This window comes from Agelaius phoeniceus, chromosome 24 (assembly GCF_051311805.1).
Source record: "Agelaius phoeniceus isolate bAgePho1 chromosome 24, bAgePho1.hap1, whole genome shotgun sequence".
NCBI classification, from domain to species: domain Eukaryota; kingdom Metazoa; phylum Chordata; class Aves; order Passeriformes; family Icteridae; genus Agelaius; species Agelaius phoeniceus.
The window spans coordinates 3,631,013-3,645,271 of NC_135288.1; the positions used below are offsets into that span (position 1 = coordinate 3,631,013).

The window sequence follows — 14,259 nt, forward strand, 5'->3', positions numbered from 1 at the left end:
GGAAAGGTTTGTGTGTAGTTGCTTTGGGGTGAGACCATGGGAAAGGTTTGTGTGTAGTTGCTTTGATGGGGTGAGACCATGGGAAGGGTTTGCTGTGGCTGTACATGTGGCAAAGCACAGGACAGGAGCAGCTGGTGCTGCTCCTCAGAGATGCAGCCACAACATTTGGGAGAAGGAGGATCCATCTTGGGTGGCTTTCTGTATCTGACCCATTCAACAAAACAGGGAGTTGTCTGGGACCCCTTTAATTCCATTTGGAAGGGATTAGAGGTTAGAAGGACTAAATTGCTGCAGTGGGTTTGTGGAGTGTCTGTTGCCTTCTCCTGGTTGGTCTCTCCCTGTGTCTGCTGTAAGGAAATTCTGCACTGAGATGTTGGGTTGTTCTGTAGGGTGTTGATGGTACAAGTACAGGTTTGTAAGCTGTAAACACCTACACTAACATTGTAACTTAAAATAATTGTGCACAATAATTTTATTTCAGCCTAAAAATACTGTGTTATGTTGCACTGTAGAAATGTAGGTGTTTGAAATGGAATTAGGTGTAGGGTTTGGCTTTTTTTTGTTGGTTTTGTTTTCATTTTTCCTCTGTTCTGTGTTCATTTTTGAGGATCGGATATTACAAGGCAATGCATACAAGGATCCTGTTTTATTTGAGGTATTTCACATCCTTATGGCAGTGTTCAGGTGCTCCTCATTCATTCTATAAAAAAAAGAAAGTATTCTTCTGGAATTTAGCACTTAAAAAAGCTACTTCATTTATTAAAAAAGATGTTTCTTTTCTAAAGGTTTTGCTGAATTCTATAAGAATTGGATGTAAAGTTTTTGTGGTGTGCTCTTAATGCATGTCTGAGGAGCTGCTAATTTGGATTTAATTGCATAAATTCATAGATTTATAGATGATGTGGTGATTTTCCTTTGCATGTACTTTTCAGTCTTTTCTTTATAGTATGAAGTTAAATGTTAATATCCTCAAATCTTTTTTCTTAAAATCCTTGGTTGTGTTTACAATTAATTTTTCCATTTTTTTCTAATATTTAAAAACCACATAAGGCAATAAAATATTAACAATTAAAACCAGAAAGGGAAGTTTATGGTAGGGATTGATGTGACATCAGAACCTGGATACAGAAGATGGGAAATGATAATAACAATACAGGAGTCAGGGGCAAAGTGAGCAATCTTGGAGTAAGGGCTGAGTAAGCACTGAAGAGAATTGCTACCTTTATGTAGAACATGAATTTAATTAATGGAAATGATTGACAGATGAATCCCAAAGCTGGCTTTGGGCTATAAAGGTGCTGTGCAAACCTTTACACCAGGCAAATCCCAGAGTGGCTGGGGCCATTCCATCACAGAAGGCTCTCAGATTGGTCAAGCAGGATTTTTGGGAAAAGAAATTCCTAATGTTGATGTGAGTCTTTTTGTAGTGACATTTGCAGGTTTTTGATGCAAGACAGCTCATGTATTTCCACTGGATATGTGGTGGTGGGGAGATGTCTAAAATGGTTTACATCAATATAAATGAATTTTTCTTTCTTCACCTGTGAGGAATTTAACATTAAATGTAGGGATTTATCCAACCTTAAACTGCAGGAGAATTTTGGGACACATTTTGATGTGACAGCTGAAGTATTTAAAGTGCATAAAATGTGCATGTGCAGAAGTGTTAGTTCACATATTGTAATAAAACATGAAATTGCTGACATGATCTTGCAGAAATAATGGCATATGTTTTTTTCACCACCTGAAAAACAGCTTTAAATATTGAACAGTTTTTATTCTGAAGAAATGTTTAATACTGTCACAGTCTTACCCCTCCACTTTGGTATTAATTTCATTTACATGAGAGTATTTCAGTTTTATGCAAAACCCTCTGCTTTTGAATTCGTTTCTCATTGAAATGATTCTACAGCTTTTTGAGGAAGGTTGCTGAAATAAACTTTTTTTTACATAAAAAATGTTCTCATCTGCTGTTAAGGCTGTAGGAGAAAAGTTTGGCCATTTTCCTACAGCAGAAGATACTGGCATTCCAGTAATTAGAATTCAAGTCAAAAATCTAACATTAATTACAAAATTTCTTTCATTAGCAGGATTCTGTTCAATTTTCCTCTCCTATGGGAACCCCAAAACATAGTGTGAAGAAACCAAGTGCTGATGAGTCCAAATCAGCAATAGAAGGATTGGTCATGAAAAAATCATCGGGAGCAAACATTTCTAGGCTGAAGAATGAGCCTGCAGTGAGCACATGGAGTAAGCAGCAGGGGCAGCCATCAAAGCTGCCTGTGGTCCCAAACCCTGAGAGCCCAGGTATGTGAGAGGTGGAGGAGCCCCATGGAGCTTCTTTTGCCTTGTGAAATGTGCAGTGACAGTGCTTTGATCCTATGTGACACTGGAAAGGTGTGAGGCTCTGGGCCTGAGGATTGTAGATTGGAGAATAAATGACTTCTGAGCTTTAAGGCTGATTTTTTGCAGCTTAAAGGATTAGGGAGTTGTAGTTCAGTTTCTGGAAGAAGAGTCCTGCAAATTGGGTGTGTTTTGAGATGCATATTGCACACATACAAGGAGAGTGCTTGGACTCCTAATTAGGAATTTAGATTGACCATGAATGAGCTTGGTATCTGCTAGTTACAGATATTAAACATGAAAAAAAAAAAGTGGAATAAAATAAAAGCTAAATTAAATTTCTTTCTTAAAAGTAGGTTGCATCAGTTTTGCACAGATTCTGTTTTCCATCCATAATGTGTTATCTCCTGTGTACTTGCAGAGGATCACATCTGCCTCTTGGACTGCATTGTAGTTGATCTGCAGGACATGGACATCTTTGCTGCTGAAAGGTACCAGAGAGAGTATTCCAAGGCTGTGGAAGATACCAGTGCAGACTTGAGCTTTCCATCCTACTTGGTGAGGCAGACAGGAGGGAGCCTGCTGACAGAGCCCTTCAGACTGAAGTTAAAAGTAGAGAGAAATTTGGACAAGTGAGTTTAAACAGAGTCCCTTTATGCTGTCACCTAGAGCAATAGTTTTGTATCCTAAAGGTCTTGACTGCTGTTGGAGCTCCTGGAAGCACTGAGGTTTTCTCTTTTTCTCCTTGTTGCAGAGAGCTGAGTCATATTTTTGTATCCTAAAGCAATATTTTTATATCCTAAAGGTCTTGCCCGCTGTTGGAGCTCCTGGAAGCACTGAGGTTTTCTCTTTTTCTCCTTGTTGCAGAGAGCTGAGTCATGCTGTTGCAGACATTTCAATCCATGGCAACCTGTCCTCAGTGCACTGCTCTCTGGATCTGAACAAGTACAAACTGATCCGTGGGCTGCTGGAGAACAACCTCGGCGAGCCCATCGAGGAGTTCATGCGCCCCTATGACTTGCAGGATCCAAGAATTCTTGTAAGGATCCATGTGCACCTGAAATTCTCTTGAAATGTCTGGGGGTGTGTCTTGGTTTGGAAAGCCAGGAGTCTGCTAAGGAAGGCAGGAGCCTCCCCTGAAATGGAGAATGTGAATCCTCCCCACCCCTCTGAATTGCTGTAAATTTTAAATTAAGGGGCTCTCAGGCAAAAAATATGGGAGCAGGAATAGCAGTTCTTTACTAGGGAAGAAAATAAAAGGATAAAATAAACAATGTAGTAAAACAAAACAACACTGACAGAATCAGAACCCAGCCTGACACCCTGTGGGTCAGGGTGGGCAGCAGAACCATTGGAATTGTGGCTCAGCCCTCCTGCAGTGCCAGGGCTGGTTCTGCTGGAGCAGGGATCCTGGAGAAAGGTGCAGTCTCTGCCTCTGAAGATCCAGGGCAAGAGGCAGCTGCTGTTCCTCTGGGCAATGCAGTGCAGAAGCTGTGCTGGTGTTCCAGAATCTCCAGATTATATCCAGGTAGGAATGCTTGGCTGGTGTTCCAGAATCTCCAGATTATATCCAGGTAGGAATGCTTGGCTGGTGTTCCAGAATCTCCAGATTCTATCCAGGTAGGAATGCTTGGCTGGTGTTCCAGAATCTCCAGATTATATCCAGGTGGGAATGCTTGGCTGGTGTTCCAGAATCTCCAGATTATATCCAGGTAGGAATGCTTGGCTGGTGTTCCAGAATCTCCAGATTCTATCCAGGTAGGAATGCTTGGCTGGTGTTCCAGAATCTCCAGATTCTATCCAGGTAGGAATGCTTGGCTCCTCCCTCTGGGCTCACATCTCCCAATGGGATGCTGTAGTTCTTATCAGCCATGCAGGGACATTCCATAGCTGTTATCAGCAGATGTCCCCTCCCAAGGGAGGAGTGATTGTGATCACTCAGAGAGAGATAAGGCAAACTGCCCACTTGACACAGGACAGCTGCTATCCAGATGGGAACAGAACACATCTTGCCCTGCAGTCTGGAACAGGGTGGTTGCTGATTTTGCTGCTGATATGGCAGCAATATGTTAAGGACAAAGGAGCTCTAGACCAGCACTGTGAAAATGAGTTAATGGTCATTTTCAAGTTAAAGGCCAAGTGTTGGGAAATGTAACATTTCCCCAGTAATGGTTAATGAAACCATTGATTAAACCATTTGGAGAAGAAGGACCCCACACAAAAGCTGTTTACATTTTTCTGAAATACAGCTTAATTCAGAGATCAAAGTTAAGCAGGTGCTCTGAAAAAGAATGTTGGTGTTTTCCACTTACAGACAGTTTTGAGTGGAGAAGTTTATACTTCCATGTCCTTCCTCATTGACATGGTTAACGTGAGCCTGGAGCTGATGGATCCAAAGGGAAAAGATGGAAGCAGCTCTTTAGCCAGGTATGAATGTTCTTCTCTTACTGAATACCTTGTCCTAAGTACTGTGCTCATGTGAAAGATACAGGACAAGAATTAAAATAATATGTGGAATTGCAATTTAATAATGCAGTGGAATGGAGTTTCTTAATTAGAATCCAAACTGAGAGTTTTAACTGCTCTGAGAGATGAAAGGGAATGACATTGTTCAAAAGATACAGTCTGTCTTTCCACTTGTCCTTGAAATAACAGTCCAGCAATCAGTACTTGCCCAAAAGTAATAGTATTTTAATTAAGAAAGCAAAACAAGGGAAGGTTAAAAAAGCAGATTTCTGCTATGTTGGCTTGTTGGGCTTTTTTAAATCCAGAAGGCTTTTTATCAGTGGAAAATATGATTACATTTAATACAGGTTTATTTTCTATATCTATGATATGATTGTAGTTGTTTTAGAAAATACCTAAATGAAAGATTTCAGCAGTGTGCCATACTTGTAAAATAAGTGACTCCAAGGAATAAATGAACTGTAAGTCTCTTGGGTGTGATGTTTTGCTTTTTATTCTCCCAGGTTTGATTTTAAGAAATCCAAGTTGCTTTTTGAAAGCTCTTCAGATGGAACCAAGTCTGTAAATCTGGTTTCTCATTCCATGATGGCCTTTGACACTCGTTATGCTGGACAGAAATATGCTACAGGCCCCCCAAATGTCTTCAATTGCATCTTTCAATCATCAAAGAACACCAGTAGCCCAGGAGCAATCCAGATTGAATTGCATTTCAGGTTGGTAATTCTGGGATTTGTTTGTTTTTAATAATGACATAATCAGTATTGTCCTGATTTTAATACATCTGTTATTATTGTAGATAAACCTGAGGGCATTGTATTTTAGTCTGATGACATTTTTGGGGTGATCAGTGGTACTTGATAGATTGAAATCTGCAGTTATTAATTCTCTATAAGTATTTTTTCTTTAGTTTTCTTTTTCACTTATTGCAATAAAATTTAGGTTTGAATGTGTAATGGATCAGATGAAGGTTTTACCTATCAAAATTAATAGTGTTTAAAGCTTGATAAGTCTGGCCTATCACTGGGATGTGTGCATAAAACCAGTTTGTAGAATTTTTAATATGAGATGCACAAAAGCTGTTTCCCAGCAGGTGTCACACGTGGTTTTCTGAGAGCATCAAATACAGACAGGAATGGCACCTTCCAAAAACAATCTCTGTGTTCTCTTCTGTGTTCTGCCCTACCCTGTTTGGTTTTTCTTCCTTGTTTTGATCTAATTTAGTATTGAAATTGGGAATTTAAAGTATAATGTCAGTATTTACCTGTTTCAGCATGGTGGTTTTTGAGGAATGTTGACTATCAAAGAAGAGGGTGCAGTGAGATGAGTGGAGATGTTGCTGTCACTTCTGATCTGATTTGCTGACCAAGCTCAGCTTTCTCACTCTCTAAGTATGATGCCTTCTGGAGCAGTTGCAGGAATAATGTAGAAAAAAAAAAAAAAGTGGATTATTTTAGTCCAGTTGAAAATTTTAGAGACAATTTTTCATAAAAACCAGCTAAAGAATCTTGGCAATTGATAGAATTTTTTTTTAAGATTTGGATGCTGCATTCCGGTTTTAGGTACCTAAAAAAATGTGTTCAGAAAGAAGCCAACATTTCAATATGATTAAAACTAAAATGGGATTTACTAAAAAATACACCCTAAAAAACCCCCAGATGGTTTTCACAGAACTGTTGAGTCAGTGGGCAGCGAGCTTAGACCCAGTTAGTGGAGAACAACTGAGTTTGCACAGTTCAGCCTCATCTGCTTTATGAGTGAGAGTTTCAGGAATCTTCTTCCCAACTGTTGTGCTTTTCAGTGTCAGCTGCAGCAGCATGTGGTCTGTTTTGAGTGGTGAGAGCATCCTTGGCAGAGGATGCAAGGGCTGGCAGAGCTCTCTGATAGTGCTGTACTGCCTGGTGCCTCTTGAAATATCCTGGAGAGCCAGGCAGGGTTAGAGGCTTTGCTTTGGAAGCTCCCCACTAAGGCATCACAGTTCTTTGGAGATTTTATGGTTCACAGTGTGCTGGATTGAAAATTGTTTCATGCTATTGAAGCACTTAGATGATTTTCCAGTTAGCATGATCAAATGTAAGTGGTATTCCAGACCATGAAGCCAAACACTTTATCCCTCCTAGCCAGACCTTCAGAATGCGATGCTGGAAGCTCAGGCAGGCTGACATTTTTTCTGAATGACAAAGCAGCTTCCTGTGCTGCAAAATGGTGTCAGGGTAGGAGAGGAAATTCATGTGGTACCTCTTACCTCAGAGCCAGGTCTGAATTTCACACACAGAATGTTAGACAGAAAATGATAATAAAAACATACGACAGAAAATGATAATAAAAACATACGACAGAAAATGATAATAAAGCAAAGATATAAAATGATAAGAAAACAAAGATATAAAATGGTAATAAAACAAAGCTATAAAATGATAATTAAAAAAGGTTTTAAAATTTGAGATTTTGAAAATTAATCTTGATAATATAAGTGTGTTAAAGGGGCTTTTATAAATTTCCTGTCATGTCGTTTTTCAATTCATCTCTTGTATCATGATGGCTTAGAATTTGGGCAGTTAAGACCTATTGGGGTTCTGTGGGTATAGCAAATTGTTGAATTTCAGTCTGTTTAAATATATATAAAACTATATTAAAAAGTATGTGTATATATATATATAAAATGTATATATATATATAAGTTCAAACTCATATATATAGGAGTTCAAACTCATATATATATATAGGAGTTCAAACTCATATATATATATAGGAGTTCAAACTCATATATATATATATAGGAGTTCAAACTCATATATATATATATATATATAGGAGTTCAAACTCATATATATATATATATATATATATATATATAGGAGTTCAAACTCATATATATATATATATATATATATATATATAGGAGTTCAAACTCATATATATATATATATATATATATATAAGTTCAAACTCATATATATATATCTAGGAGTTCAAACTCATATATATATATATCTAGGAGTTCAAACTCATATATATATATATATATCTAGGAGTTCAAACTCATATATATATATATATATATAGGAGTTCAAACTCATATATATATATATAGGAGTTCAAACTCATATATATATATATAGGAGTTCAAACTCATATATATATATATATCTAGGAGTTCAAACTCATATATATATATATATCTAGGAGTTCAAACTCATATATATATATATAGGAGTTCAAACTCATATATATATGAGTTTCTATATAAATGTGTATATTATAAATATATAAAATTATATATATAAATGTATATATATAAAAAATATCTATAAAATGTATATCTGTATATATAAAAATGTATGGATGTACTTTAAAGGCCAGACACTGTAAAGCAAGTGTATGCCTATAAAATGCCATATGAGTCTTACTAGATACTGACAGTTGTCAGCATGATTTTAAATATTTACAGGTTATAAAGTTCACCTGTGTGATTCTCTCTTCTTAAAAGGTCTACTAAGGATTCCTCCAGTTTCACAGTTGTTCTGAACAATCTTCGTGTATTCCTGATATTTGACTGGCTCTTACTGGTCCATGACTTTTTGTGTACTCCTGGAGACACCAAAAAGAGGGAAAATGCCCATTCCCGGCAGCGATCCTGCATCAGTGACACCACTGTGGTTCCCAAAACTGTGAAAAGGGGAGTGGTTACCAAACGCTCCTCACTCCCTGTGACAGCAGAAAAGCAGCTGGAAGTCAAGGTTAATGTGACAGGTAAATGTGCTCTTCCCTGATGCTTTTGTTTTTCTCATGAAGGAAGTTTGTTTTTCTCATTGAAGAGTTTTTCTCATTAAAAGCTGTGTGCTGGTGTAAAGACAACTCCCTTAAAGGAAATCAAGAAACCTGCTACAAATACCCAAAGTACCTTAATGATATTGCCAACTGCCCTGTTAGTTATTTGTCTCTTTTCTTTGGTTAAGGAACTGAATTTGTGGTTGTTGAAGACATGTCCTGCTTTGATACCAATGCAATCATTCTGAAGGGAACAACTGTTCTCACTTACAAGCCCAAGTTGATAGATCGTCCTTTCTCTGGTAGTTTGTTTGGCATTGAGGTAAGAAAAATACATTTGCTTCTGTATAACATCCAAAATTAGAGGAGTTTGTGAAGATACTTGACTATAAATATATATACAAAAGGAATAATCCACAGATGCTTTCTGAAGTTTGTTGATTTCTCATCAAATGCTCTCATTTTACAGCAGTTTTGAGAATAGTTTTATATTGTTTCTGTTAAAACATTCTAAGACTTGACTGTAGCCTCAAAATATTGCTAGTTCTTGCTAGGCCTGTTATCTCAGTTCATAATTTTTTAAAAATAATTTGGAATTTTTAGGTGTTTTCATGCCGGTTAGGAAATGAGCAAGAGACTGCACTGTCAATTATTGATCCAGTACAGATTCACATGGAACTTATTGGGAATTCTTCCTATCCAATTGGTTCAGGACTGCTGGATGCTTTCAATAGTGAAGATTTTCCTCCTATTCTAGAGGTAATATTAAAACCTGAATAAAACTGTGCAGTAGAGAATACTAGCAGAGATATTTTTATGCCCAAGAATTCAACAGAAGACTTTCAAATGCATAAGAGAGTAAGGTAACTTTTTCCTGAGATGGAAAAGGAAAAGAAGAAAGCCTGTAGAAAATGCTCTTAGTGGTAATGAAAAAGTGATTTATGGATATGTTACAGAGATTAATAGTGAGGGAAAGAAATGGGCAAATTATGTAGGCTGATGGTATTAGATAGTTACTAATAGCTGAAAGGAAATTGTATTTTTCTGTATTTTCTGTTTCTAATTGTTAGGACATATTAGAGGGGAATTATATTGAAAGACTTTTTTACCATTGTATCAAAGTAAAACTTGTTTTCCCTGAGATGTAATGCTTTTGGTTGTTGGTAGAAAATAACAAATTTGATAAATTTATTATTTGATCTTTAAAACAGCATGGTGATCAGATTGTAACACTAAATTTTTTCTTCCTTTGGGAAAAGCTTTACTAATAGCTGAATTATTTAAGAAAAATGTGTAGAAAAAGTCAAGGGACTCTTATATTCTAATGTTTCATTTAGATTCAGTTGCAAGCACTGGATATCAGACTGTCCTACAATGATGTTCAACTCTTCCTGGCAATTGCAAAGTCAATTCCCCAGCAGACCAGTGCAGCTCTGCCTGACCCAGCTGCCTCAGGGGCTGGGAGTGCTGCTGATCCCTGCACTTCAGCACTGGGGCATGAGAGCCCCTTGGCTCAGGAAACCAGAGATGGCTCCAAACGTGGGCTGGATCCTGTTCTTGGTATGTGTTTCACTGGTGGGTGAAGCCATTCCTGATATTGAAGGGAGTTTTCTGCAAGGTGAGGCTGATCTGTATGCTTAACACAAAAGATGTTGGTATCTTCATGGGGTAAGAGCCTTTCTTGGTTGGAACTTCCTAATAATGGCATTGTCCTGATGATGCTGGAAAAAATATAAAAGCAGGGCTGAATCATGTGCTCTTGCTATAGTTAAATAATTATAGTTAAATAGTTAAATCTTAAATAAACAAACCCCCATTTCTTAAATTAACAACCCCCTTATTCTTAAATAAACAAACCCCTATTTTTCATGCAGCTATATCTTGATTTTAGAAATGAAAGAAGCAGGTAACTGCCAGGGGTTCATGCCTGCTTCTCTGTTCCTTGCAGAAGCGCAGCTGGCTCGGCTCCAGGAGCTGGGGTTCAGCATGGACGATTGCCGTAAAGCTCTGCTCACCTGCCAAGGTAACCCCAGATATTCTTAGCAGGGCTTTGCACTCTGTTCCTATGACCTTAATTGCAATTAAGTAAAGCCTTTCCACTGTCAGGTGGTTATGCACAGGCACTGTTTCCTTCTTTAGAACATCTTTGGCTCTGTGCTGGCCTGTAGTTTGAAACATTCTTCTTCCTGTTCTGCTGCTGTGTAAAATCCACCCCCCAAGGATTTTTTCTGCCCTTTGGGATGTCATGTGTGGGTGCTTGAGTGTATTTTTGTTTGGGAGTTTTAGTTGTGTTCAGGCTGGTAATTTTTATGGTGCACCAATTTCTTGCTATTCCACATCTCTTCCTCTTGTGTTTTCATCTCTCCCTTTAAAAATCTTATTTCTCTAGTTCTACATGCAGTACCTGAAAAGAAAACAAAGCTTTACCACAAGTGACTATTTTAGCACTGTCATGCTTCCCACCTTAAATATAGGCATGCATAATGTTACAGATTTTTATTACATTTGTGAACTTCAAAATACATTTCTTACTCTTAGGATATACTGATGTCTTTATATTCTTCTCATAGTTATATTACAAAATAAGCATATTGAAGTACTGCTGAGAATATTTTCTTAAGAGAAAGGGAGTTAGTTTTCTTCTCTATGATTTTTACTAAGTATATGTCTTTGAGAAAATAGGTGATGATTGATTGGCTGTTTGCTTCTATCTAAGGTGACTTGAAAAAAGCAGCAAGTTGGTTGTTTAAGAATGCTGAACCTCTGAAATCAGTTTCCCAGACTTCTGGTCGAGATAGCCAGGGGATTTTGCCTTTCCAGTTCATCTCTGGAGTGGAAATAAAGGCAGAAAGTGTTTGCATCTGCTTTATAGATGACTGCATGGACTGTGATGTTCCCCTGGCTGAATTAACCTTTTCATGTGAGTCTCTGGTTCTCCTTGGCATGAACTGACTGTCAGTTCTGGGTGTGTTCAGCATTGTGCTCTTGTTTGTCAGCACCTGTCAAATTTCAGCTGACAGTGTCTTGGTGGTGGTTGTGTGGGATATTGGGGGTTCCTTTTTCCTTATTTCTGTTTGGTTTAAGTTTTGGTTTTGAGAAGATGACAGTCTTTGTAGGGTAAAGATTCTGATTTCCCCTTTTTACATCACATAAGAAATGAAATCTCTCCTGAGCAGAATCCTAGGGAGGCTCTGTTGCAGATGTTATTGGAAGAGTATCATGAAAAGCTTTTTGTCCCATTTCAGTTTAAAAGACAAGACAAAACCTTCCATTGCTTACTTGACACTTCACAAAATCAGAAGTTTGTTTGTTTTGCATTGGTTTAAATTTTGCTTCTTTTTTTTTTTCCTCTCAGGTTTGAATTTTCTGCAGCATTTGAGGACCAGCCCTGAAGGCTACGCTCATTTTACCCTCTCTGGAGATTATTACAACCGTGAGCTTTCAGGTGAAATACCTGGGGGTTGTTTGCTTATTTTAATTTAATTTCCTACCACAGGAGCCTGAAGTTTACCCACTGTGATATGCCTCTAAGGGAATAGGGAAAGGTTGATTTTGGGACTGTGTGTGTGTGAGTGTGATCCTAGACAGGATATCCTGATTTGAGATCATTGGAGGGATGTGGAACTGGAGATTTGCCTGATGTGAAAGTGGCACTCAGGTTTTCAAATGAAATTGCATAAAGTGGTTATCCAACAAAATGAGTTTTATAACAAGCTCTCTCTCTGCATTCTCTTCTCTTTAATTGTTTGATGGATTCAGTTTATTACATATTTCAGGAAGGAGAATCGTGTGCAGGCTGAAGACAAAGGATTAACATAAGAAGACCATCACAATTTCTGTTCTAGATACAAAAAAGCAAGTTAGGCCTCAATACAGGCCAGATACTGACAAAAGTCATCTAGTTGTGTGGGGTTTTTTAACTTAGAAACTAAATTTTCTGTTACATCACTGGTGACAAGCACTCAGGAATTATCTGTCAATAAAAAGGTTTTTTTTGTTGTTTTAAAAATACTTTGTTTTTAAAAATATGTGGGGTTGTCACTACAGGACACGAAACAGCACAAGCACACACACTGCTGCTCTCAAAGTGAAGAAAAAGGAAGTTTATTTTCTGACTCCAACATTTATAGTTTTCCAAAAGTGACAGTGGATTGGAGGGTGACAGTGCCACCTCTCCAATGACACTGGACAAACCAACAAAGTCCATCAAATTTCTCCTCCTCTATAAAAGAATGCAAAACAATGAGTTATTTACATAAAGAGTGTGAGAAAGTTTGTTATAAGAATGTAAACATCAGAAGGCTTAGAAAATCTTAAAAAATCAGGGTGACATAGGGTGTATTTTTAATAGTTTCTAGACTTTTATCTTTTGAGATACTGAATAATCACCAATTTAATGTATAATTGTGTCAAAATAATTTTCAAAGCTATTTAGGAGCTTAATTCCTGCTAGCTTAAATATAGAGCAGTAATTGACCCCTTGTAGGGCTTTAATTGGAACAAAGATTTTTCTGTGAGACCCTACATACAGAATACATGGACTAAATGCAGGAGCTGGACCAAATTTGTGTTAGCTATTAAATTAAATCCATAGGCTTGCAACTTCACCTTGAAGATTGAAAGTAGGGGACAGATTAAAAGCGAAGGACCTAATGATGAAAGTTTCTTTATGAAATACATAAAGAGCATTCCAGAGTGGCCTCCAAAGATGCTGCTTTGTGTTTCTCTCAGGGTGGGAGCCATTTATTGAGCCGTGGCCGTGCTCAGTGTCTTGGCAACAAGAGGCTTCCAGCCGCCTCCAGCCTTCCCGCCTGAAGCTGGAGGTGAAGGCCAAGCCCCGCCTGGACATCAACATCACCTCTGTGCTCATAGGTATGTGGGACTATTCCTGAGGGCATATTCTGCTTTTCACTGCTGAAAATGGCAGACATCTCGAATTAAAGTGCTGCTGGCATCACCTCTGTGCTCATGGGTATGTGGGACTATTCCTGAGGGCATATTCTGCTTTTCACTGCTGAAAATGGCAGACATCTCTAGGTAAAGTGCTGCTGGCATCCCATGGAGGAAGTGGGGTTGGCCCAGGTCCCTCCATGCTTTGCAGGATGCTGTACCAGGTGTGAGTTTAGGCAGCCTATGTTCTGTCAGATGTTGTGGAAATGTAAAGACAGGAGCTGCATATGTTAGAGGTTAGTAGGAATTCTTTTCTCTGGTCATATGAATTCTATCAAGCTTGTATGGTATTTGAAATTTATTTTTAATCAGAAACAGGCTTTCATCTAAATCTTTCTGTTCTTCATAGGACTTAAAAATATTTTGATAAGCTCATCATTTTTCAGTGCATTGACAGGTGTAGTGGGGAGCTACTCATTTCAGTTCTTCAGTCTCTGAGCACCTGAGCTGTCAATGACCCACCTTTGGAAATCAAAATATTTTGTCCATCAGTAACTCCAATTTCATGTGAGCTTCTGTATTGTGGAGCTCCAGTTGTGTGCCTTTCCCAGCAATATTGTTGCTCATTCAGAATTACTTAGTGGGCACAGTAAAAAGCTGCCAGCAGCTGAGCTTGTAGATGTAACAGAAAAGCTTTTGTTGGTCTTTCCCTTCCAAGGAGAACCTGGGGGTTTTGCAGAAGGAGGGGGAGCCAAGGTGGCAGGAGGAGAAGCAAATCAATGATTCCTAAGC

At 38.1% G+C, this 14,259-nt stretch overlaps 1 protein-coding gene across 4 annotated transcripts in view; it reads left to right on the forward strand.

Moving 5' to 3' along the window:
• Positions 1–14,259, forward strand: part of VPS13D (vacuolar protein sorting 13 homolog D) — a 105,205-nt gene that overhangs the window by 25,107 nt on the left and 65,839 nt on the right. For 2 of the 4 annotated variants that reach the window (XM_054647879.2, XM_054647882.2), the window contains exons 26-38: positions 2,088–2,307; positions 2,765–2,975; positions 3,211–3,382; positions 4,658–4,770; positions 5,313–5,522; positions 8,297–8,559; positions 8,766–8,899; positions 9,181–9,336; positions 9,915–10,137; positions 10,526–10,600; positions 11,294–11,497; positions 11,933–12,022; positions 13,309–13,449. In XM_054647879.2, the coding sequence (XP_054503854.2) occupies positions 2,088–2,307; positions 2,765–2,975; positions 3,211–3,382; positions 4,658–4,770; positions 5,313–5,522; positions 8,297–8,559; positions 8,766–8,899; positions 9,181–9,336; positions 9,915–10,137; positions 10,526–10,600; positions 11,294–11,497; positions 11,933–12,022; positions 13,309–13,449 (2,212 nt within the window). The remainder of the gene's footprint in view (positions 1–2,087; positions 2,308–2,764; positions 2,976–3,210; positions 3,383–4,657; positions 4,771–5,312; positions 5,523–8,296; positions 8,560–8,765; positions 8,900–9,180; positions 9,337–9,914; positions 10,138–10,525; positions 10,601–11,293; positions 11,498–11,932; positions 12,023–13,308; positions 13,450–14,259) is intronic. The other 2 variants (XM_054647880.2, XM_054647883.2) reach the window with 1 other exon arrangement.